We start from the raw sequence: 25,966 nt of genomic DNA on the forward strand, positions 1-25,966 counted from the left end.
AGCAATATGCATAATAGTAAGTCCAGATGTATACGTCATAGACATAATATCATAAGACAATTACTTTTAACTGGAGTTATCTCTGTTGATTATGTAAAGTCGAAGGATAATATAGTGGATCCACTAACCAAAGGGTTAAACAGAGAATTGGTTGTGAAATCCTCTAGGGGAATGAGACTCAAGACTATAGAATAAATTGGTGCGAAAGAAAACTCAACCTATGCTGACTGCATATCTCAAGAACTAGGTTTAACGTGACAACCTATTTGCACTGATTTGGTGAATCAATGTGGAAGAGTTATCTCTGGTTTATTCCTAAAGCGAAACAGTGAATTTGGAGGATAAGTTTACGAATTTTAATGATTCTTATATATCAGTAATTGAACAGAACAATATTCGTTGTTCTTTATTTAGAATCACCTATGTGAAAGAGAAATGGAGCTGCTTCGAAAGAATTGCAAGGCTTGTTCCTAGACCCTCTCGCAGAATCAAGCATGTGTTCATGGCCATAAAGACACAATCATGAGAACTAAACTATATCAAGGAGACTCTTGTGTGAAGTATTTTTTAAATTTACACAAAATGCAGAACAATTCAAGGACATCACATCTATTGTCATCTAGTAAATAAAAATATATACACAAAGAAAGGTTCAAAGAGTAACATTTAACTATACAGTTCAAGAACATCACATCTACTGTTATCTAGTAAATAAAAGTATATTCACAAGGAAAGGTTCAAAGGGTCACACCTAACTGCTTTTGAACTTTTATCATGATAATTTTCGTATATATTTTTATTTCTATTCATGTGAGGGATTATTGATTTTTTTGTATGGAAAGAAAAATTAATTAGCTCATGTAGTGACTTTGGACCATATCAATTTTAATTAAAGGACATGTGTGTGTGTGTGTAAAGTGAGTTTCAAATGATCTTTGACTTTATGAAAGGTCAAATGACCATTGATATTCTGAAAGGTCAAATAAAAATGATTTTTTTGAAAGATTAAATAACTTTTGCTTTTCTGAAAGATCAAATGACCTTTTTTTTTGGAAAGGTCAAATTATTTTGATTAAATAATCTTTAGTTTATGTAAGGTCAAATAACATTTTTGAAAGGTTAAATAACCTTTCCTATTATGAATGGTCAACCTTTTTTCCTATAACATGTATATATATATAGTTTATGTAAGGTGTCATAACATTTTTTGAAAGGTTAAATAACCTTTCCTATTATGAATGGTCAACCTTTTTCACACACACACACACACACACATATGCACATCCTCCTCATTTTCAAATGAATAACTTCAAATAACTTTCATAACTTTCTTCTTCTCCCGACTTATATGTCACTACTATTTCATCTAAATCGTGATAAAATTTAGGTATTGTTCAATCCGCCGGTATCAGACTTTGTGTCAAGTTATTGCAGATATCACCGTTGTATTCTAATAAACAATCGTCCATAGTGAACATCAAAGAATTGTACGAGGGGACATATGTTTTAAGGAAACTGTAACATATTACATGCCTTGATTTGGTTTCATTTTTTTAACTTTATCTTTGGAGGATCGGTATGCATTGGTTCGAATATTATATGAAGTCTAATTTATTTTGTTATTAATTGTATTTTAATTTACAATTGTAATATCAATTCTTCCATAATCAATATTTCGAAATTATCTTCATTTATCTCAACAAAATCAGGAGATGTGGTGATGGGACTAAAATCAACAAAGCGTCTTAGAACTAAAAAATTTTGATTTACAAAATATATAAGAAATAAAAACAATTTATTTTTTAAAAAATAACCATGCTACGCCATTTCTGGCGCAGCAACAGTCCTTTTTCTAAAAAAATAAAAAATATGGGCTACTAATTCAATCTTTTTCTTCCCAAAAAATTTCATACACTCACCCCGAATCTTATAATGATATGATCCGAGTGAATAGGGCGAGCTTGGTCGGACAAACCACCGAATCTGATAAGAAGTTGATGAGGGAAAAGTGAGCCGCAAGATATATCCAAATTGAGAGTATCTCTCTGGAGTAGGGCTGCAATGATATCTTGGAAACAGGAAGACAAACAGGTGAATGGACGCCAGAAGGGTGTCCAACGTGGTCACTCCGATGCTTAAGTTAGCAGGTAAAAAACGAAGAACTAATGTAGCTTTACAGAAAATAATGACACTGGTGTATATGTGTGTGTATTTAATGCAAATTAAACTTGAGAAGAAAGATAATGATAGCCTTGTTTTCAGTGACTATTTACCACTTATAGTCATCTAATATCAAGTTCTTGTCATGTCGATCTGTCCTTTCTATCACGTCAAATCAGTATGATTCTGTTAGGCACACTTATCGAGATAAGATATCACATGCTCTCACGCTCGAGTGCAGTATTATTAATGAGGCATCTCGGGTAGAGAGCTATAACCCGAGAATTCATCCGAGAGCTTGGGCTTCTGGTTGCCCGGGTAAATGACGTCTCGGGCACTCACCTCCCCGGTTATTTATGAGCTCCTTCTGCAAACTTACCATGATCCGGGCTATCTATTTACTGTCTTGGGTCATCCATGACCCGAGCTCTTCCGGGGTATCACCAGATACCTTCCAAATTACGGGAGGATCCAAAATTAGTTTGGAGGACAGTAAAATATGAAAATAACACTACTAGAAAAATTACAGGTGAAATTTGAAATTCGTTTATTTAAGAGGCAATTAGCCAAGTAATATGAAGTTATTCGAAATTGGTTTATTAATATTTGGTGCTTTGGGTTAGAATCGGAAAATGGCTTTCACTTGGCATAGTATTTTGTTTCATATGAATCTTAATATTCAGCTTTGGTTAGATAATTCTGGTTCTTTTTGTGGCTACGGTATGTAGCATGGGAAAGAGATTGATAGTATTGATTGATCCTCAGTATGAAGCATAATTTATCTTGCTTTCATATGATATAACGATGTGATGTATCGTTGAATTGTCGATAATGATCAATGCTGCCACATCTTACTCTTGGGCATCCAAAATAAATTGATTTTGAAACTTAACTCTGGAAAAGTACTTCATCTGTCTTATTCTTCTCGGTTTGCCTTTTAATTTTCTACATTGCATTGTCTTGGAAATGGATGTTCAACTTTGATAGCACTCTATGGATTTATTCTGGTAGAGATCAATGAAGCTCCTTTCAGCTTTTGTTCTTCCTTCTTTTCTTGTTGTTGGTGTGTACAAGATATGGTGGTTCGGCTCAGGAGGAACTCAAATTCCGTATTTGTACAACATTTACTGAGCAAAATAATTTTTTGCATGCTGCTGCTGTGTTCATGGTTATATTATTGTACCTCAATCTGTTTCCTCGTGTGTGTCCTTTTCCGCCTTATGTGTTATCTGCAAATACTGAGGCTGGAGGATTTTGCGTGAGTATTTGAGTGAGAATCTGATGTGGCTTCAATATTGTAGAACATCTCACGATTAGAAGGAACCTTCGAGTCATCAGCCATCGTTTTAGACTGTTCATTCTGTCAAGTCGGATTCTTGTAACATTGAGTCAGTTTGTCTCCTTACTTGTTACAACTAAACCAAGATCCACAATCAAGATTGCCACAGCAGGAGAACTCGCGGTAATCTTGTTATGCGTTTTGAATCAACTTACCTGTACTTTTGCTGATTAATCTATACTAATATAAATATATGAATTGAATTGTGAATTTACATAAATATCCTTACTTTCATTTATCTATACTAATATAAATATATGAATTGAATTGTGAATTTACATAAATATCCTTACTTTCATTTAATATTAATCATTAATTCATATTTTCATATTAATCATTAATACATATTTTCTTTTTCATTTTCTATTTCATAAAATTAAAATTAATTAATTAAAATCTATCTATATCTATATCTATACTATACTAATATAAATATGTGAATTGAATACATATTTTCTTTTTCATTTTCTATTTCATAAAATTAAAATTAATTAAAATTAAATTAATCTATCTATCTATACTAATCTATACTAATATCTATATATGAATGTGAATTGTGATTACATTGACATCAAATTCACACAAAATCACTTTATTTTTTTTCAAATTCACAAAAAATCACTTTATTTTTTTATATTACAATTTGTCATATTAATGGTGTTATTTAAGTCATTTTTTATTTTAGTTTAATAAGATCATTAATAGTGTATTTAACTCAATCAAACTAACTATTATTTTAATTTACTTTAAATTTAATTTTAAATACTTAAATTTATACATTGCCGTCAAATAATAATAGGAAAACAAAAGAGATGAGTCGGATTGAATAAAAATAAAGTATTAATAAATATTAAGGTCATACAAAATTTCTTTCTCTCATTTAAAATAAAAATATTTTCAGACTCCTCATGTGTCAATAGAAATATACGATTGAGAGAAATATTTTTCTGTAATAGATTTCAAACACTGTTTTTAAGTTATTTAGTCAATTTTTTTATAAATGCTGCTAAATAAATATTACTAAATAATATGCTATATTTGATCATTTTTTGTTCTTGCAATGAGAGGAGTTTTTTTACCCTAGCGTTAACATGTTTGATTGTTATATGTCATTTGTATTGATCATGTAATTGTGTTTGGATTGTTTTTGTTATTTGTTTGTTTGCACAAAGAAAAGAGAAAACAAAATCAAATATCCAACATAAATGGTTATTTTTCAATTTTTTATTATTAAGATATTTTGTTATTTTTTAAACACATAATGCATGTTTTCTGTTTGCTTAGATTACTTAGTTTAAAGTGAGTTAGAAAATATTAAAAAATTGAAATATTTCTTCGTTTTTACCTTATGTCTCAGAATATCAAAGAATAATATTTTTTATTTATTGGGATAAATATATTTCCAAACTTCTGTCTATAAATCAATAGTTAAATTTTTTACGACATTATTATATTATCTAATCAATTTTTTTTACTTAGATTGATAGAAGGCATTTTAATTTGAGTTTTTATGTTCTTGTTTATATTATTTTTGTAATATTATTTATTATGAAAATAATAGGTGAACTACAAAAATTGGTAGGTCTAAGAGTCCTCAGGTAAACGACAAATATGGATAAATTATTAAAATATATAATATCCAGTAGATATTTGGCATGCGCTTTTGTTCTAATTCAATGATTATGCATGATTCTAAATTTTCATTATATCACAAGTTAACGCATGTTTTGTTGTTGCTACATATATTTTGTCAATAGTTTAATATTTTTCTATGGTTTAAGAAAAATTGTGTGACTTTGTATTATATTTTTACAGCTGCTTTTCTAAATAGTTTTATTATGATTTCAAGGCACCATTTTTCATTTGTGTTTTTTTAAAGAAGTAGAATGAATATCTATAAAACGATGACATTAATAAGACGTCTTCTTTTTATTTAAAAAAATATTGGAAAATTTATACAAATTGTAAATAATATGGGTTAATATTTAATTTGAGAGTGATTTATGCTTTTTATTGTTCGTATATACTTCAATTTCTTTGTTATTGTACTAAATAAATTATTTTTAAACTTTGAGTTATCATTTTTTTTTCTTATCGAGATTGTTTGTGTTATGATTTTTTTATTCGTTTTGGTTAGTATTGTTGGCGGTAATTGATTTTTCTGATATTATATGATATGTCTTGTTGTTTATATAAAAATAAGTATGAGAGTACACCAATCAAACCACGTATTTTGAGTCTTCTGTTCTATGAAGAGAATAATAAATGGTTTCTGTGAATTATATAATTTCTTGGTTTTTCATATATATAGTCTACGAAATGCGTCAAATTTTGAACAAAAAAGTTTCGACAAACATAGGATGAAAAAAAAAGACATGTTAAATAAAAAAAATATGTTGTGTGTTACTATATTGGGTGTGATAATTGTCCCTGTTTGGTAGAGCGGTCGAACCGTGATGCTTGAGCTGCTGTGCAGTTTAACAGATTTGAGTTACACAATTACTACTAGCTATAGTTTTTGGTAAAGCGACAAACGCTCAGTCTTACAATTGGTATCAGAGCCAAGGTCACGGGTTCGATTCCCATTGATTGCAATGAGTGCAATTATATGAGGAAGATTGTTGGGTGCAATAATTGTCCCTACTTGGTTGAGCGGCCGAACCGTGGTGCTTGAGCTGTTGCGCGATTTAAAAGATTTGAGTTGCACCATTACTACTAGCTATAACTTTTGGTAAAACGGCAAGTGCTCAGTCCTACATACTATGTCCTAATTTCTGTATGATATAATTCAAGCACATTTTTTTATAGATATTTGAAATTAGGTCCAACTAAGTAACATGAAACATATACATATATATTAAATCATATTTAAAGCAAAATTTTAAGATCAAGAATGATTCAGATTTACATTTCAACGAAGCACAATGAAGAAGAAATTGAAGAATTGTATGTGTACATTAAGTGTTATATAATGATTATGTTGCTACTTCATGGTTGTGCGACATATAAATGTCAATATTTCTCAATAAAATAGTTTTTCAAAAAGAAAAAATTCTTCATTCAGAGAAAAAAAAAATACATGAAAAACAAATTGTACATAATTTTCATTCTATTTATAATGGTATGAGAACAATTCTAAAGCTTTGTTGACACAATATAATAGATGAATTCTGTGCATTTTATTGAGACATCGAGCCAGTTTCACTTTATTTCCTCCAATATTATCTCAATATATTTCGAGGTGATACGAGATTGTTTTTGTCTCTTTTTTTAGTCAAGGTGTCTAACCAGCTAATTCATAACATATATGATGTAGCATAGAAAACTCCTTGTCAAGTAAATTCACTTAGTCAAATATTGAAATTCAAATAAAATTCTACAATATTTCATCAAATTAATTTTGACTATCGTAAAATGCTTATGAAATCTAAATGGTTATATTATTAGATGAGATATTGAATAAAATAAATACTTTGACATATATTAGAATGATATCTCATATGCATATTTTAATTACATTATTTGTATCTATTCTCAAGATTTTTAAAATACAATAAATAATTTTGTATGTCGTTCTACAAGATAAAATATTATAAAACAAAATATAAACTCGCTAGAAGAAAATTTGTTTTGTTTCAATGAATAATATAATATTATGTTATAAACACAAAAAATGAGATTGAAACTATATCATCCTCATGACATGATGCACGCAATCATTATTGCAAAGCTTCCAAAAAATGACGATCAAAGATGATTTTCTTGAATTGTGTCAAATTAAATGAGGACACAATTCTAAGATATAGTCATTTGAAGAGATTTCAAGTAATTTTTCTCACAGTGATTGAGAAATAGTTGTTGAAAATTTATTAATCTTATAGCTATAGACGATCAGATATTTGCTGAGCATACCAAAATAGTTATATGCATATTATAACAAACTACGACAAAGACAGGGGCGGATCCACTGTAGGGCCGGAGGGGGCCACGGCCCCCCTGAATTTTTTTAATTTTTTTTTACTATGTAAGATATATTTTATTATTTAGTATATATATTATTTGACCCATTAAAATTTTAAGTATCTATAATTAGTCTAATGGTTAAAGACTTTCGAGGTTTACACATATGGTCCATGTTTAATTCTTTTTATACGCTGTTTTTTGTCATTGTTCTGCAATTTTTTTTTTTTTTTGAAAACCTAAATAACGGGCTTTTACAAAGTCCCAACTTAAAACCTTTATAGTTGGTTAATACAAACACAATCAAGAAAGCCATTTGAAATAATAACCTTTTGCAAAACATCTGCTATATTGTCGACTGACGAGTGAAATATTGTGGGACGTGAGTTCGGAGACACATCAGAAGGAAAGATAAGGATTCTTGGAATTTTTTCTACGTTCAGGAATTGAGGTAGACCGGACCCCCCAAACATATCATTCGGGATCCGTCCCTGGACAAAGAGTTGTTGACTTGTCAAAATCAACCAAGAAGCATATTGGAAAGTGTGTCAAGTGGATAAGATAATTTCTCTGAATCATATACCGTCTATGGTCATGATTTTTTATTTTTTATGGCTTAGTTTGTTTCATTTGATAAATGTTATTAACCATGTTTTAATTCATTTAAATATTATCAAAATTTCGTACATATATTTTCAGCAGTTTAGGTTTTTACGTGCAACGCACGTGCATTTTTCTAGTTTACTAAATTTACTAACCTGGTGTTCTTGTTATTTCACAGTTATGCTCCATCACCCTCGTGACAGGGCTTGTTATCTGCTTGCGGAGAGCAGCAAAGATAACTCACAAAGCACAGGCCATCACTTCCCTAGCAGCTAAATGGCATGCTTGTGCCACAATCAACTCATTTCATGAATTGAATGATGAAGTACCCACAGCCGAGATTGCTTCAGTCCGGACTAGCTATCCAGTCACGTCTGACATTTATATTGATGATGAAGAAATCGAAGATGACGCACTGGACAATACAAATCTCGTGCCCGTTTTTGCAAATACAGTTTCCTACCAGAGGAGGCAAGCACTCGGTGAGCATTGTCCTTTTACTATTTAGTCCCATGATATACATGTGTTGATTGGCGAACGAGCAAATCTTTGTTAAGTTGTAACTATCACACAATTCACATTCATAATCACATGTATATTTTTTATATTAGTTTTGGGCTTATGTCATTTGGTATCCCATTTACATTTGAATTAGTGGCATGTATTAAGTATAAGAATAATTGTTAAGCTTCCTTTTATTGCCCAACCTTTTGGGAAAAGTGGTTTTTGATAGCTTTAGTGAAAATTTTGCAGTGACATATTTTCAACATAACAGAGCTATGGTTTTACGCTAGAAAGGAGTTGGCTCCATACGATCCTTGCAGTTCAGCTTACTCTCACACTGTGGATATTGATCCTGTGGCTCTAGCTTCATCAGTGTGGCGTACAATTCCCTTGAGCCATTTGTGCGCAACAAGGTAAAGCTTCGACTATGTGCAAAATCTCTCTTCAAATGTGCATATATATCTAAATCAATGAAGCTTTCTTGTGGCTTTTCTGTGGTGAGATGGGGTTATTTTGTTGAACTTGAACTGAAGATGATATTTAAATTTTTTTCCTCGTTGATTTGTTTATAAGATTCTAGTACTCTATGGACTAAATGCAGCAGAGATGTATCGCTATATTTTAGGAACAATCTAATTATTTCATTACTGATTGCTCATATATAACAATGGCTGCAAACAGCTCATAAGATATCCGAGCGCTAGAAAATCAAGGAAAGAAAATAGAATTTAGTCCTTCCCTCTTGCTACCAATGCTGACACTCCATTCTTATGCCCCCGGTGGAGTAGGAATCACCTTTGGAATCGGAGTAGGAATAACCTTTGGAATCGGAACAGGATAGCTTGATGGTAGGCTGCATTGAAACATGGAAACAAGACAAGTTTTTAGTTAACATTTGGATGAATTTTTTTTGGAAAAAATCCAGCATTATGAAGGAAGCTTACAGGCACTTGACAAGGGGTAGGAAGCCTGAAAGACTGCATAGATTCGGAAGTTTCTGAGCTTTAGCAGGTAAGAATCCAGGACTCAACGGGCTTGATCTTAAACACTGGCATAAACTATCCGTATCTCCTGCACTAGCAACGGTACTGGCTCCACTGCAACACCGGATTCCGGGCATGAGAGGAAAAAAATTGGTGAGATATGTTGAACAAGGAAACATGCTTTCTAGAATCATTCCGCAATCAATTGCAGTCGCGGGTATAGGGCTCTGAACTAGAGCCATTAAACACACCACCACCATCAAAATCATTTTTGCCATGCCTGAGTTTTTTTTGCTACGCTAATTTTTGGTTGAATTCTTGAATGTTTTTTTCCTTGGTTTGCGGTACTGTATCGACAATGGATGCCTTTTATTTATACTGCTGCGGCTGGTGAATATTTAGGTGTGTGGAGTTATAGTAATTGTAAGAACTGAGCTGTAAATGGGGATGACACGAATGGTCATAATCTGGTTGGATTACTAGAATCTTGGTGAGTTTCCCACTCATGAATTTGTTTTGTGCTAGGGATAGGCATGTAACATGTTCCAAGCCCGATTGGCTGCCAAAAAATGGGCAAAAGTTTAAATTATTAAATTTTTTGTGATTTTTAAAATGAACCTAGTTTTTTCTATTTGTTAGGATCGCAAACAGAATTTATGAGTTGAATAAACTTTTTTTAAAAAAAAATCTAAAGTTGAGCTAATAGTAACAACCCTTTGCGTAAATGATTGTTTTCAACCAGCTAGATGCAATTTGACCAGTGAAAATAATTTTTCAAGTGCAAAGGGTCTGACTGAACTAGTGATTATATATATATATATATACACACACGGAACTGTTAACAAAATAATAGGACATATAATAGAAGTAGACAAAAAGTAAGCAACTAAAAATAAATAACACAAGATATATGGAAGTTCGAAGACAAAATCAATCGACGTCTTCTATATTCCACTCTGGGAAGGAATTAACTAAAAACACTTTGGTTTTACGACAATTTGTAACAACCCACATCAGTTAGAACTTATTCAATTCATACACTGAAACTCTTAATACTTCTACAATACAATCACAAAAATAACACTATCTATAGAACCCTAGGTTCAGACAAAAACCAAAACACAACTCTCTTTTAACATATAGCTTGAGCAGCTAGAGTTGGTTGTGCAACACAAATTGATCCTTATTGATCATATAAGAACAAAAAGAGTGTGTTATGGAGCAGCTCCAATATATATCAATAAAGAGTGCTCAAAATTTTTGATAAGACATATTATGATAACTTCGGTAGTCTTCTTCAGCCTTGAATCATGCCTTTAAAAACACAAACTCCTTCAATGATCAAATATTCAACAAAGAGATATTTCTGGTGATATTCGACATAAAATCAAATTGTATTTTGTCTCTTTTCCCTTCGTAATACGTTGCAATAAATGCACCTTGGCATGTATCTAAAAATGACAAATAATAGGTTCTGAAAAGTTGATACATTATAGAGAAAAGCATACGCGTATTTTTGTCTCGTTAGGAGAAATTCTTGGACAACTAGAGATGTTGTGCCTTTATTGGTCACAATCTATTCTGAAATGGCCTGCTGGTATGTACACCCAATGACTTTGTGCACAAGAATAGTGACTAGAGATCAATATGCAGTTTGAGCTTCTTAGTTATCAGCATGAGATACAGTTCAAGGAGACGAAGAGGAACTAATCATATTAAATATTTTTCCCATTTCATTTCACATGAACCACGGTGGCATCTTTTAATTCATGCATGATTTCATGGCAACAAATGGATCTACTCTCCAATAAAACGTCATCAAAATTTAATGCTAGGTTTTGAAAAAGAATTTTCGTGTCATTCCCATTTAGGTCCGATCACTAATATTTACGAAAAAACACAGAATATAAACTTTCAATCTAACACAATTAGTTATATCAAAGTGAAGAATGTATTTATTAATTTTTTGGTACCGAAATTTATTTAAAGTTTCATGTAGATGCTTCGTATATGAATACCTTTTGAATTTTTTCAAATCATCACTTCAACAAAAATAGTTTTTCGCAACGTACGTTAAAAGCATGCCGTTAATATTAGCGTACGCTATTAATAGTATGATTTTTTTCAAAATAAAAATCGTGTCTATACATTAACAGCGCACATTAAAAACACGTCGTTAATAGTATTATTAACAACGTGCTTTTAATGTGCGCTGTTAATAGTTTTAATTTTTTTTTCAAAATAAAAATCGTGTCTATACATTAACAGTGTACATTAAAAACACGTCATTAATAGTATTAATTATATATATATAAAAAAACGTGTCTATACATTAACAGCGCATATTAAAAACACGCCATATTATTAGTAACAATTTGCTTTCAATTCACGAATTTGAAGAAAAAAGCGCGCATATTACTTTTCCAAGCGCGCTCCATTTTCATTCCTGCAAGCCCAATTTCTTTTCTTTCTTTTCTGTGCGCCGATTCTTTCCGAAATCCTTGTCGCCGCCGCTACATTTCCGCCATCTTCGCTGCCACGTCCTCCTAACCGGCGCCGCCTGTGTCTGTTATTGTTGAGGCGGTTAGTAAAACTAAAATTGAAAAGCCCCAAATCGATTCTTCTTCGATTTCATGCCAGCGCCATCGTTCACCACCAAAATTGATTATCAAATTTAAAACGTAAAAATCCATGAACGGGCAATCCGGCTCTCTTTTCGCCGGTACGATTGACTTACTCCCGTTGCCCTCTCTTCTAGGTGAATATCTCTGCTCTGTATGCGATCACTTAATTTAGCTAATTTTATGAAAATAATATTGTTCTCGTGAGTGAAATTGAATAATCACTAGCATCTTAACATTTGAAGCTTCTTCTTTTCTTTGTCTTTTTCTTTTTTTCCGGATTCGAATTGAATCTTTCTGGTTATGTTAATTGAAGACTTAATTTGGGCTTTGATATTCTGGATTTATTTTGTTACAGCGTCTTTTCTATGAATTTAAGCCGTGAAACCACACATTTTCCTTTTGCGAACTCTTGAAAGTAGTGTTGCGTTTGCGAACTCTTGAGAATGCACGTAGAATGAGTAAATGTTGCATTTGCAAACTCTTCAGAGTAGTGTGTCTATTACTTCAATTTTCGCTCTGTTATTGATTGGAATTCTGTACAAATATTAAGAAAGAATTATTATGAAATCTGTTCTCGACTCTCATGTTTGTAGATTTTTAGTGGCAATGCAGGTTTTGGTTTACATATGTGTAAATTTGCCAATCCTGTCTAATAAGAATGTCTGGCATACCTCTTGTGGCTCGCGAAACTGCACAAGTCTCCATTCAACAAACTTCTACTTTGCTGTGTTGCAGCACTTCAATTAGACACCCACATGTCCACCTTTACAAACTGTAGAACCCATGAACAAGTTTAATGGATGTTTGTCTTGTGCTTAAAACTTTCTTTTTCATGCTTTGGGTGTATTCAAATGTTACTACTTTCTATTTGCACCAACTGTTTGGTTATCACAAAGCCGAAACAATAATGAAAATGATGGTATGCACATAACATTTTTCCATTTTCTGGTATTGATGTTGTATTATCCTTATGAGTTCAAAATAAATGTTAGCTGTTTCAATTAGGTTTCCAATTTAGACTGCAAAGAATTCCCAACTCAATCTATTTCCTTTTTATTTGTGATTTGACTGCATATCTTTTATGGACAATTACAGTCGCAAGGTTGCAAAACAATGTTGTGGTTTAGATTTTAGAATATGGTAATCTCTACTGCTCCTTGGGGTTTACTGCTCATGCTTACACTTATTTCAACATGGGCTGAGGATAAAGTATTCATCTTTAGTGGTTGTGTTTGAAAGATCAAGTTATGGGTGAAAGAAATAGATTATGAAGTGACGAGTCTTCTTAATCGAGTTTTGAATTTTTAACCTGAATTCATGTCTTTGACTCATTTTTTATCTGTTTCAAACTTACCAAATGGCAAACAGGCTTCACTATGAATGTGGCTCATATATTATAAATTATTATTAATTTATGAAGGACCTTGAGATTGTTTAATTCAACAAGGCTAGACAATGCCCCTTTTAAGTTTCTGAATGTATTTGTAAAGTTGGGGAATATTGATTTCTTGTTCTATTTCGATTAATCAAATTCTCAACTGTTTCCTCTTTCTGTCATGTTTCTTGGAACATTAATTTAAATGGATTTTAGGAAAATATAAGCTGTTTTTCAGCCAGTACAATGTGAACCAGTTGGCAGAGATATTCAATGTATTTTCCTTTTCTATTGAACTGTTTTACCTGTGGTTTTTGGGGGGTGGTTTGAATCTTGAACGAAACATTTTTTTTTCCATTTTATGTGGCAATGACGTGTGAATCCACCAATTTTTATTGTACAAATAGAGAACTTGATATTTTATGTTTAAGTAGTTTTTCATTGTCTTTATTTTTCTTTAATATATTCCTAGATCTAACTTGAACAATACTATTCATAGTCAGTGAGTTGCCATTCTTGTAATACTATGAACTTACTTATATAGGGGATATTGCTTGGATTTGCTAGCACTGCTGGAGTTCTGAAGTGTGCTCAATATGTGTGCTGGTATAAATATTAATTGTGTGTATTATTTTGACATAGATGGTAAATACTACTTCGACACATGATTTTATTTGTTTAAATATAATGATATATGAATAAGTTTTTTTGTATTTAAGTTTTTTTTATTTATTACGTGGTGTTCTCTTATAAAAATGTTTGGAATATTTTGGGAAAGAAAATTTGGGATAACATCTGACACCTAAGTAATTATATCATATAAATTAAATTATCATCGTGTATATATGTGCGTGCATGTATTGATAAAATCTCATAATTATTTCATATAAATGAAAAAAGTTTGTTCACGAGATGGATAAGGAATGGATGCATCTGCCTTCTAGGCTTGTACCCGAGTATGAAGAAGGGTAAAAAGATTTACAGCACAAGCTAGGAACTATGCAAAAACACATGAAGTAATCTTATGTCCTTGCACGCGTTGTAAAAATAAGAAGTATATGAAATTTGACCAAGGGTACGACCACTTAATTATTAAGGGGTTCGATACTTCTTACACTATTTGGGTCTTCTATGGTGAAACTCATAACTCACAATCTCAAACTGAAGGTAGTTCAGGAGGAGTTCAAAAAGAGGATGAAAGTAGAGAGGCATATCACTTATATAAGGATGTTTTTTTGCCGGAAGAAGAGGTTGGACACACTATGTCTGAGGCAAAAGATTATGACTTTGATGATTTATTAAAAGATGCGGAAACTCCTCTCTTCCCTGGTTGTACATCTTACACAAAGTTGTCAGCAGTCGTCACACTTTACAATTACAAGTCTACTAATGGTCACACATACAATAGTTTCAATGAGCTCTTTAAGATCTTAGGTGACATGCTTCCAGAAAACAACACACTTCCAGAAATTGTTTACACGATGAGAAAGTTGTGGAAACCATTTGATTGAGGATATGAGAAGATTCATGTTTGCCCAAATGATTGTTGTCTATTTAGAAAGGAGCTTCAAGATTTGGACTCGTGTCCAAAGTGTGGATCCTCAAGATGGGGGATAGACAAAGTCACCATCAAAGTTTGTAAAGGAGTTCCTGAAAAGGTCCTACGGTATTTTCCTTGATACCAAAAATGAAAGGATGTTTAAATCAAAACAAAAGGCTGAAGAGTTGATTTGGCACTCCAAACACAAAAGTCAAGATCATATGATGCGTCATCCAGTTGATTCAGTAGCTTGGGATACGATAGATCATAAATGGCCTGATTTTGCATCAGATCCTAGAAATCTCCGCCTTGGTCTTGTAACAGATGGATTCAACCCTTTTGGTGACCTTAGTTCTAGATATAGTTGTTGGCCAGTTATTTTGGTAAATTATAACCTTCCTCCATTGTTGTGCATGACAAAGGAAAATCTTATGCTGACATTACTGATTCCAGGTCCGAAGCAACTGGGAAATGATATAGATGTATACTTGGAACCTCTTGTGGAAGATTGAAGGAGTTGTGGGACACCGGTGTGGAGGCGTATGATGCATTTAGCAAGTCAATGTTCAATCTAAAGGCTATTTTAATGTGGACAATCAATGATTTTCCAGTTTATGGAAACCTAGCTAGATGTGTCACAAAAGGGAAACTTGGTTGCCCAATATGTGGTGAAGAGATATGTTCTATGTGGCTTAAGTATAGTAGAAAGTTTGCATACTTAGGCCACAGGAGATTTCTTGCTCCTAATCATCCATTTCGTCAGAAAAAGAAGCGGTTTAATGGGAAAAAAAGAGATAAAGGGAAACCTAGACTTTTGAATGGGTTAGAAATTGCCGATGCATTGAATGATATTGAAAATGACTGGAGTAAAAAGCAAAAGGGTGAGACTGTCAACACTTTTGAGGAAAAAGAGGAAGAATCAGGATAGTTCAAAAGTGGTACAAAAACCAGTTCAAAAATGGAAGAAAAAGTCAATTTTTTTCGATTTGCCATATTGGAGTGTAAGTTATTTTGCACTCTATTCATTAGATTTTGCAATTTTTTTATTTTTTGTTCCTAAATATTCTGAACTAACACTACGAAGCTTGTTGATGATTACCTTTAGGTCCTCCTGCTACGTCATAACTTAGATGTGATGCATGTTGAAAAGAATGTCTGCGAGAATATCATAGGCACATTGTTAAATCTGAAGACAAAATCCAAAGATGGTGTGAATGCTCGCAAATATTTGGTACACTTGAAAATTAGACAAGAATTACATCCTCAAGAAAAGGGAGAATAAATATTATTTTCCTGCTGCCCCGTACACACTGTCTAAAAATTAAATGGATGTATTTTGCTCTAGGTTGAAGAAAATAAAGTTACCCGATGGATATAGCTCAAATATTGGTATTTGTGTTTCTGTAGAATAGCGCAAGCTTATTGGGCTGAAATCTCATGATTGTCATGTTCTGATGCAACAATTGCTATCATTAGCATTGAGAAATCTTCTACCGAAAGGTCCACGCAATGCTATATTTCTGTTGGGTGCATTTTACAAAGAATTATGTCGAAGAGTATTAGACAGGAACCGTTTAGAACAACTCGAGGAGAATATTGTTGAAATTCTATGCATGTTGGAAAGGTATTTTCCACCCGCATTCTTTACCATCTCGGTTCACTTGGCAATTCATTTAGCAAGAGAGGCTCGCTTGTGTAGGCCAGTCCAATTCCGTCGGATGTACCCATTTGAAAGGTATTAAATAATCATTAATCTTTTTGACAAATTTTATATTATATAAAGATTTAGATTTTGCTATCAACACTTCATTAATGTGAATTTTACTTTGTGATTTAGATTTATGAAAATACTAAAAGGGTATGTGAAGAACCGGCAAGACCAGAAGGTTGCATAGCCGAGTGTTACCTCGCAGAAGAACGAATGACATTTTGTAGTGCTTATATAAAAAATGCTTCTAGTATTGGTGTTCGTTCTAATAGGAACGATGATTTGGAATATGGATTATCAGAAGGTCGTCCAATTTCTAAAGGGAAAGAAAAGATTTTAGAGGATCACGTGTTACAAGCTGCACATCGATATGTCTTGTTCAATACTGCAGAAGTTGAACCTTACTTACTGTGAGTGTAGTTATTTTCATACTGTTAGTCTTGATCTATTACATATCTTGTGTATTTAAACATCTCCATTCAATTATTTTGATTAGGATGCAGATTGACGAGCTTAAACAAACAGATCATCGTTTCTTAAGTAACGAAACGTTGTTACCAAAACAACATATGGAAACATTTGCTGAATGGTTATCAAAACAGGATAATGTTAACTCTTCAGACCGAATTCAATGGCTAGCACATGGTCCAAGAAAGAACGTTACATCTTATACGGGATATATTGTAAATGGACATCGGTTTCACACAATTGATTTTGAAAGGTCGACACAAGATAGTGGTGTTTCAATTGAAGCCGATATTGTTTGTCAATCTAATGTTAATGACAATTCACATACAGTAGGAAGACTATCATACTATGAGATTATACATGATATTGTTTTGCTAGACTACTATTCTTTCAAAGTGCCTGTTTTTAGGTGTGATTTGGCCAATCCTGGAACTGGTATCAAAATTGAAGATGGTTTTACACTGGTCAACTTACACCAAAGACTAAAAACTTTTGAAAGTGATCCTTTCATTTTAGCATCACAAGCAAAGCAAGTATTCTATTCCAGAGACAATGATAAAACAAATTGGTATGTGTTGCTAAAAGCACCGCTTCGGGGTATTAATAACATGAATGTGCTTGAAGAAGTTGCTTATACGTCATCAACACCTCTTGATGTGTCCCCACTTGAGATTAACATTACCGAGAAAGAACCGTACTCAAGGAATGAGTGTGAAGGAATCGATGTGACTGAGACATGACGGAAATTTTCAGGGATAGATTTTATAGTTATTTATTTTGATTGATACATTTTTTCTAAAGTTACGTAACTATTTATTTAGTGTTTAATATATTTGTTTGCTTGTTTATTTTCAGTGATGCATCATGTCATATTACATGTTTATCAGGTTATTAAATAACATTCAAAAGATGAGCAAAATGGTCAAAAAACGTAGCAAAGGATCTGTAGATGAAATTCAGGTGATATTGTTTTCTATTTTAAATCTTGTTTTATTTTACTGAAGCACACTAGGTACATTTCAATATATCTTTTTTCCATTTTACAGGAAAATATATCTAGTAGGTTATCGAGAATGGATTCTAACAATTCAGCTAATTCATCACATGATTTGCATGGTAAAGAACCAATTGATGATGAGATAACATATAAGAAAAAAGGACGGGGTGCATCAAAGTTGAAAATGGTTAGTGGCCAAGACAAGTGTAAAGAGTTGGAGCGTAATGAGTTTGGACAGCTGGTTGGAGATAATTCAGTGAAGTACGCTTCTTTCCTAGGTTGCATGATAAAAGAATTTGTGCCTTATACATTAAATGGATGGAATGACATAAGCGAAGAAGTGAAGGATAGCATGTGGAGCTGTCTTCAGGTAATATATTTAGTTACTTAATTTTTCATTTCCATTTTCATAACAAAATGTAGACATATTTTTTTATTTAATGTACAGCTGACTTACAAAGTTGATGATTGTGAAAAGAAATCGATTTTTCGAAAGTTGGCAAAATTGTGGCGCGATAGGAAATCTAAATTGCAAATACTTGTCCGAGAAGCTAATACAAGTAGACTGGCTTCACGAGATCTCAATCTTTTGAAGCCTGAATTTATGGACCAAAATCAGTGGGACTTATTTGTACAGAGGACATTATCACCTAACTTTCAAGTGAGAATTTTTCTGGACTCTTTTATGGTCACTTAATACATTTGCTTTACCTTTCAATTTGTTGGTGCTATTTAGATCTTTGTGGTATTTAGATCTTTGTGGTTAATGTATTGTGTTGTTGCCCCGACGAGACTAAAGTCAGTAGTTTAGGTGTGTGTTTGGATGTAATTTTTGTTTGGGCATATTGCATTCTTTCATTTAGTTGCAAAACTAGAACACATGGCGTAACATAGCAAATCCAAAGAATAGTTGATTCCAACACCTCATATTGCTTACAACAGCTGCAGTTGTTGCAGTAGCTGCAGCTGCTACAGGAAGTTGAAGCTTTGAATCACTTGCCTTTACAGCCGCAGCTACCATTGAAGAGGCAACTGCAGCAGCAGCAGCTGCGGCGGCCACAAGAACATTGTTTTTGTACTTCTAAGGATCTATTTCGCACTCTGACGAACTAGGATCTCAAGACTTCTTTGATTCAATTTCGAAGGAAAAATAATTTGGTATAACTGATATTAAAATATCTATTGCTTGATTTTTTATTCTCCAATGTTTTCAAAATTAAGTTCTGTGAAATTAACTAGAAGCTATTTTTATCGATTTGACCTGTTTTAAGAAGATGATAAATTTTAATTACAAAAAAAATTGTTTATCAGTGATATTTTATTTATTGTAGATGCGAACTGGTAACGCTGTTGATTGTTGTGCTACATTTTGGTGTGTTGCTTTGCTTGGGCATGTGACTACTAAGTTTTAATCTTTTGAACAGTTTGATTGTTTGATTTTAACTAATATCAGGAAAAGAGTGAAAGATTTAGAGCGATGAGGAAAAAACAAAATCACATTCACACAATGAGCCGGAGAGGTTATGCTCGTTTGACTCACATTATGGTAATTTTTTTAATATTTTATAATTTATGTAATTAGTGATATATACATCTTTTGAATTATGTTCTAACGATTTTGTATATATTTCTATATTCAAGGAAAAGAGAAGCCCGGCAGATACAAAAATTACAAGATCGCAAGTTTGGATTGAAGGTCACAAGAGAAAAAATGGAGAGCCTAGTACTCAAGTTGTTGGAGAGAAAATGGTAACAATTAGATTAACTTTGCATCATTTTTCTTGTATAAGATAATGTGTAATTGGGAAAATGGAATTAACATGTGCATTTTTGTTCTAAAGTAGAGTACATATTTGGCTATTGGTTTCCATTCTGTAAAACTGCTGATGTCTCCCACAGATATGAATAAGCCGTCAAAGATATGCCTGCAGGATATCTGGCTAACACCGGAGCCTGAAACACAATTTAGAATCATAAGCTAAAAGCTCCATGATCAAAATCATTTTGCGTTATATAAGGTTTAATGGTCCAAAACCAAACAAATCCAGTAGCACCTAATGAGATCACATACAAGCGATATACACACGGGCGATCAAAATACAAAAGCATGGAATCTTAGTTACCCATTCCAGAAGACTGTCTTCATTATGTTTGAGTTGGTTTGCTATTTGAATAAAGAATTATCCATGTGATAATTAGGAAACTTTATCTCAGCAGTTTTTTGTATTCTAGATAGGACCAGCATGTGATAATTGGGAACCTTCAAACTAGGTACCAACATGTAGTTTTATGGGTTAATGAGATGATAACCTTCAAACTAGTTCTTTTAGTCCGATTATTTCTCTTGGCTCTTGCAGATAACTATGTTATTTTATCATAATTTTTTTTTTTTGCAGGAAGAAATACAAGAATGTCCACCTGATTCTCAAAATACAACTAACATTGTTGATGATGCAATTAGCCTTGTGTTTGGGAAGGAAGCTCGAGGTAGAGTGCGCGGAATGGGCTTCGGAGTTACACCATCGAAAGTTGGAGCTTCTGTGAAACAAAATGGAATTGTTCAACAACTTCAAACTATGGTACAAAGCCTTCAACAACAAATGCAACAAAATCAGCTAGAAATGCAAGAAATGAGGTCCATGTTTTTACAAAGTATGAATAAACAAAATCAGCAAGAACAGGTTAGTAAAAACAACATATAAAAAATATGTTTGATATATAACACACTTAAATGCTTTTGAATTATCATGATTATATCGTTTGAGATGATTTGATCGTAAAAATTAGGTTGTTAGTAGTGGTATTGGTAGTGGTATCGGGAATGAAGTTGGTAGCAATGGTAATATCGATATTGGTGCCAAGAAAAGTGGTGATTTTGATCATGTTTCTCAGGTAATTATCTTTAAATTATGTAATTTTAAACCGCCAAATTGTTACAAAAATATACACGGTTGAATCAATAACTTTCCATAGTTTATTTACAGTCAGATTTGAGGAATGCGAGTTCTGGAGATATTCGTGCTAATACTAAATGTAAGCTGCTTCATTGGTGTGCTGATGAATTAGTTGTTGCAGAAGGTCGAATTGCATCCACAGATCCAAACACAAAAGTGCATCACGTTGTTCTTGGTAGATCTTGTTGAAAAGTTTGGGTTGATAAGGTTTTGGTGGAGAAAGTGGACCTAATTCGACCAAATGATGAAATGCAGTTTCTCGAGGACGCGATAGGAAACACGGTCGCATGGTTATCTAAATTTATAGTATTGTGCGATTGATACGTATTCTACTGATTTGCGTGTATTGAATGTTTAATAATTGTTATATATGTACCAGCTAGTTGTTAGAGATTTCGTATCTTGATTTGGATTTTCAGAATTTTTGTTTTGATATACTGAAAAACAATGACTTTTATTAATTTTATGTTGATTAAACTTAAAGTTAAATTTTTTTGTAAAATTTTGGTTTATTGTTTGAGTCCATTCGATTGATTTTTTTTAAAACGAATTTGATTTTATCGGCTTGCAAACGAACGATGTAGAATTTGTTTGCATACTGTGGATATGAATACATATAATATTTTCCGCGACATGCGTGTGCGCTATCGATAATATTATCTGCGACGCGCAAATGCACGCAGTGGATAGTAGTATCCGCGGCGAGCGCACGCGCACAGTTGATAATATTATCCGCGGCGTGCATATGCACGATGTTGATAATCTTGAAGTTTCAACAGCTTGCAGTTGTGCAACGTGCAATGCGCACTGCGAAAAGTCATTTTTGTTGTAGTTTCTTGGACCAATATAGTGAATATAAATTCAAGTTTTTAGTTCCTAAATTTTACGCTATTATAATTAAATTATGTATGTTGGAACATTTTGAAGTTTGGTGATTTAACAAGACTGCTGATCCAACGAAAAATTACATAGCCTAACCTAACTAAATTCAAGAAAGAAAACTAAATATTCATAAGAAGATCTGTTGAACAAGCCCTGAATGTGACACAATCTATCTCTGAACTTTTAAAAACTACTGATCTTCTCTTACAAAGATTTTTGTGAACCAAAGTGAAAAATCGGCACACATTGTTAAGTTATTATCTGATCATTTTGAGGATCAAATTTGTGCTTAGAATTTCTTTATGAAATCTGTGTAATTGAGAGTAAGAAATCTTATTGCTAAAATCATTTAAGACTGAAGATTACTAATAGTTTCAGTTAGAGATTGTTAAGTCCTATTGAAGTAGGTGATTTCAAATTGTTTGTAATTACAAAAAATATTTAGGGCAATCATCTATGAGGAAGAATGAGTGTGAAACGACATCACTTTTTTTTAAAAAAAAATCGTAAACTCGATAATTACTAACTAAAATAACTTATCATACCTTAAATCATAATAACTTAACATTTGAAATCTCAAGTGCGTAAAAATCCTTAAATCGTCAACTAACCAAATATCATATATCGAACTTTTAAAAAGATCAACTAACATAAAATAAAGTATAAAAATATCTATAATAAATTCTTTAACATAAATCTTTCAAATCTTTTATCTATCAAGCTAGTGCGAAAAATAAAGGTCTCTCGGGAGTGAAACGACCTCACTTTTTTTTTAAAAAAAAATCGTAAACTCGATAATTACTAACTAAAATAACTTATCATACCTTAAATCATAATAACTTAACATTTGAAATCTCAAGTGCGTAAAAATCCCTAAATCGTCAACTAACCAAATATCATATATCGAACTTTTAAAAAGATCAACTAACATAAAATAAAGTATAAAAATATCTATAATAAATTCCTTAACATAAATCTTTAAAATCTTTTATCTATCAAGCTAGTGCGAAAAATAAAGGTCTCTCGGGAGTGAAACGACCTCACTTTTAAAAAAAAAAATCGTAAACTCGATAATTACTAACTAAAATAACTTATCATACCTTAAATCATAATAACTTAACATTTGAAATCTCAAGTGCGTAAAAATCCATAAATCGTCAACTAACCAAATATCATATATCGAACTTTTAAAAAGATCAACTAACATAAAATAAAGTATAAAAATATCTATAATAAATTCCTTAACATAAATCTTTCAAATCTTTTATCTATCAAGCTAGTGCGAAAAATAAAGGTCTCTCGGGAGTGAAACGACCTCACTTTTTTTAAAAAAAATCGTAAACTCGATTATTACTAACTAAAATAACTTATCATACCTTAAATCATAATAACTTAACATTTGAAATCTCAAGTGCGTAAAAATCCTTAAATCGTCAACTAACCAAATATCATATATCGAACTTTTAAAAAGATCAACTAACATAAAATAAAGTATAAAAATATCTATAATAAATTCTTTAACATAAATCTTTCAAATCTTTTATCTATCAAGCTAGTGCGAAAAATAAAGGTCTCTCGGGAGTGAAACGACCTCACTTTTTTTTTAAAAAAAAATCGTAAACTCGATAATTACTAACTAAAATAACTTATCATACCTTAAATCATAATAACTTAACATTTGAAATCTCAAGTGCGTAAAAATCCCTAAATCGTCAACTAACCAAATATCATATATCGAACTTTTAAAAAGATCAACTAACATAAAATAAAGTATAAAAATATCTATAATAAATTCCTTAACATAAATCTTTAAAATCTTTTATCTATCAAGCTAGTGCGAAAAATAAAGGTCTCTCGGGAGTGAAACGACCTCACTTTTAAAAAAAAAAATCGTAAACTCGATAATTACTAACTAAAATAACTTATCATACCTTAAATCATAATAACTTAACATTTGAAATCTCAAGTGCGTAAAAATCCATAAATCGTCAACTAACCAAATATCATATATCGAACTTTTAAAAAGATCAACTAACATAAAATAAAGTATAAAAATATCTATAATAAATTCCTTAACATAAATCTTTCAAATCTTTTATCTATCAAGCTAGTGCGAAAAATAAAGGTCTCTCGGGAGTGAAACGACCTCACTTTTTTTTAAAAAAAATCGTAAACTCGATTATTACTAACTAAAATAACTTGAGTAGGTCTCATGTGAGACCGTCTCACGGATCTTAATCCGTGAGACGGGTCAACCCTACTCATATTCACAATAAAAAGTAATACTCTTAGTATAAAAAGTAATACTTTTTCATGGATGACCCAAATAAAAGATCCGTCTCACAAATATGACCCGTGAGACCGTCTCACACAAGTTTTTGCCAAATAGCTTATCATACCTTAAATCATAATAACTTAACATTTGAAATCTCAAGTGCGTAAAAATCCCTAAATCGTCAACTAACCAAATATCATATATCGAACTTTTAAAAAGATCAACTAACATAAAATAAAGTATAAAAATATCTATAATAAATTCCTTAACATAAATCTTTCAAATCTTTTATCTATCAAGCTAGTGCGAAAAATAAAGGTCTCTCGGGAGTGAAACGACCTCACTTTTTTTGTAAAAAAAAATCGTAAACTCGATAATTACTAACTAAAATAACTTATCATACCTTAAATCATAATAACTTAACATTTGAAATCTCAAGTGCGTAAAAATCCCTAAATCGTCAACTAACCAAATATCATATATCGAACTTTTAAAAAGATCAACTACCATAAAATAAAGTATAAAAATATCTATAATAAATTCCTTAACATAAATCTTTCAAATCTTTTATCTATCAAGCTAGTGTGAAAAATAAATGTCTCTCGGGAGTGTACTGCAGCACTCGACCCACTCAATCGTCAGCGCCTCCCATAATATCATCAAATCATGCATCATACAAATATAGTGAGTCTAATGACTCAGCATGTTCTAAACATGAATAGCAAATAATACATATATATATCATTATATGCATTTAAAAATCATATTTTTATTTAAAATAGTTTTTAAATATAAATAAACCATTTAAAATAATTTTAATCATAAATAAATCATAAATCGAAAAAATCATTTAATTGTAAAGCTTTCAATCTTTTATTATTTTGGGTGAAATTTGATCATTTAAAGTGACTAGCTTTTATCCTTTGGTCGACTGATCAATCTTCAACTCCACATGGCCCATGGGGTGGCACTAGGCTCCATCATGAAAATAAGATCGTCCGGTCCCTCTGGACCTTGTCCCGTACACGGGGTCCCCATAGGGCCTTGTCCCTCACGATATCCCGACAAAATCATAATTTCACAATTCCTTCTTAAAACGGATCCCTCACATATCATATATCATTTTTCACAATCAATTCACATCCCTCAAAATATTTTTCATTTTTTCTTTAAAAACATAAAATATCGTAACTTTCCAAAAATAACATTTTAACAGTAAAAATTGCACATATTTAAATCATAAAATAATTTTTATCAAAATCATAATAGTAATCATTTAACATGCATGATGATCCTTCGGACGCTGCCAAGTTTTTACGTATGACCCAAGTATAAAATGATTGTTTTGCCCCTAGAGGTAATAATTCTAGATTTTAACTTTTTCTTACTTTAATGACACGGACTTATCCTAAATCATTATTTAAGCTTAAATATAATTTTTTCATAATTTTATTCTGCTCTATTCGAGGCTTTTCTATTAATTCTCTAATTAATAATTTGTGAGGCGTTTTAATCCCGATTAAATTCAAACTTGAATATTTTGATCCCAAATTTTAAACATAACCTTTTTATTACCTAAACTACCCTTTCAAAT

At 31.9% G+C, this 25,966-nt stretch overlaps 2 protein-coding genes and 1 pseudogene across 14 annotated transcripts; all 3 read left to right on the forward strand.

Annotated features, from left to right (window-relative positions):
* Positions 1–2,989: 2,989 nt before the first annotated feature.
* On the forward strand, positions 2,990–8,916 carry LOC140837773 (uncharacterized; annotated as a pseudogene).
* Positions 8,917–11,957: 3,041 nt separating this feature from the next.
* On the forward strand, positions 11,958–21,593 carry LOC140838830 (uncharacterized). 13 transcript variants are annotated; one of them, XM_073205418.1, is made up of 10 exons: positions 11,958–12,307; positions 14,093–14,154; positions 18,120–18,224; positions 18,311–18,631; positions 18,710–18,922; positions 19,715–19,807; positions 19,903–20,010; positions 20,658–20,942; positions 21,049–21,153; positions 21,246–21,593. In XM_073205418.1, exons 3-10 carry the CDS (start codon positions 18,129–18,131, stop codon positions 21,402–21,404), a joined length of 1,380 nt encoding a protein of 459 aa, XP_073061519.1. In that variant the 5' UTR covers positions 11,958–12,307; positions 14,093–14,154; positions 18,120–18,128; the 3' UTR covers positions 21,405–21,593. The 13 variants fall into 13 exon arrangements, with proteins under 13 accessions (XP_073061519.1, XP_073061522.1, XP_073061525.1 ...); XM_073205421.1 differs by having other exon boundaries at positions 18,152–18,224; XM_073205424.1 differs by having other exon boundaries at positions 18,152–18,224; positions 18,328–18,631.
* Positions 14,607–16,016, forward strand: LOC140838971 (uncharacterized). The gene is made up of 3 exons (XM_073205600.1): positions 14,607–15,037; positions 15,107–15,214; positions 15,596–16,016. Exons 1-3 carry the CDS (start codon positions 14,607–14,609, stop codon positions 16,014–16,016), a joined length of 960 nt encoding a protein of 319 aa, XP_073061701.1.
* Positions 21,594–25,966: the final 4,373 nt, after the last annotated feature.

This window comes from Primulina eburnea, chromosome 8 (genome assembly GCF_022965805.1).
Source record: "Primulina eburnea isolate SZY01 chromosome 8, ASM2296580v1, whole genome shotgun sequence".
NCBI lineage: Eukaryota > Viridiplantae > Streptophyta > Magnoliopsida > Lamiales > Gesneriaceae > Primulina > Primulina eburnea.

Bases quoted from the DNA above. Each gene is read 5' to 3' on its own strand.
- LOC140838830 (XM_073205413.1), top strand. From the start codon at position 17,010: ATGACATTTTGTAGTGCTTATATAAAAAATGCTTCTAGTATTGGTGTT. The intron at 17,207-18,151 runs GTGAGTGTAGTT...CATGTTTATCAG, and splicing joins GAAGTTGAACCTTACTTACT to GTTATTAAATAACATTCAAA. The intron at 20,943-21,048 runs GTTAGTAAAAAC...CGTAAAAATTAG, and splicing joins AACAAAATCAGCAAGAACAG to GTTGTTAGTAGTGGTATTGG.
- LOC140838971 (XM_073205600.1), top strand. From the start codon at position 14,607: ATGAAATTTGACCAAGGGTACGACCACTTAATTATTAAGGGGTTCGAT. The intron at 15,038-15,106 runs GTTGTGGAAACC...TTGTCTATTTAG, and splicing joins ATTGTTTACACGATGAGAAA to AAAGGAGCTTCAAGATTTGG. The intron at 15,215-15,595 runs GTATTTTCCTTG...CTCTTGTGGAAG, and splicing joins GTTCCTGAAAAGGTCCTACG to ATTGAAGGAGTTGTGGGACA.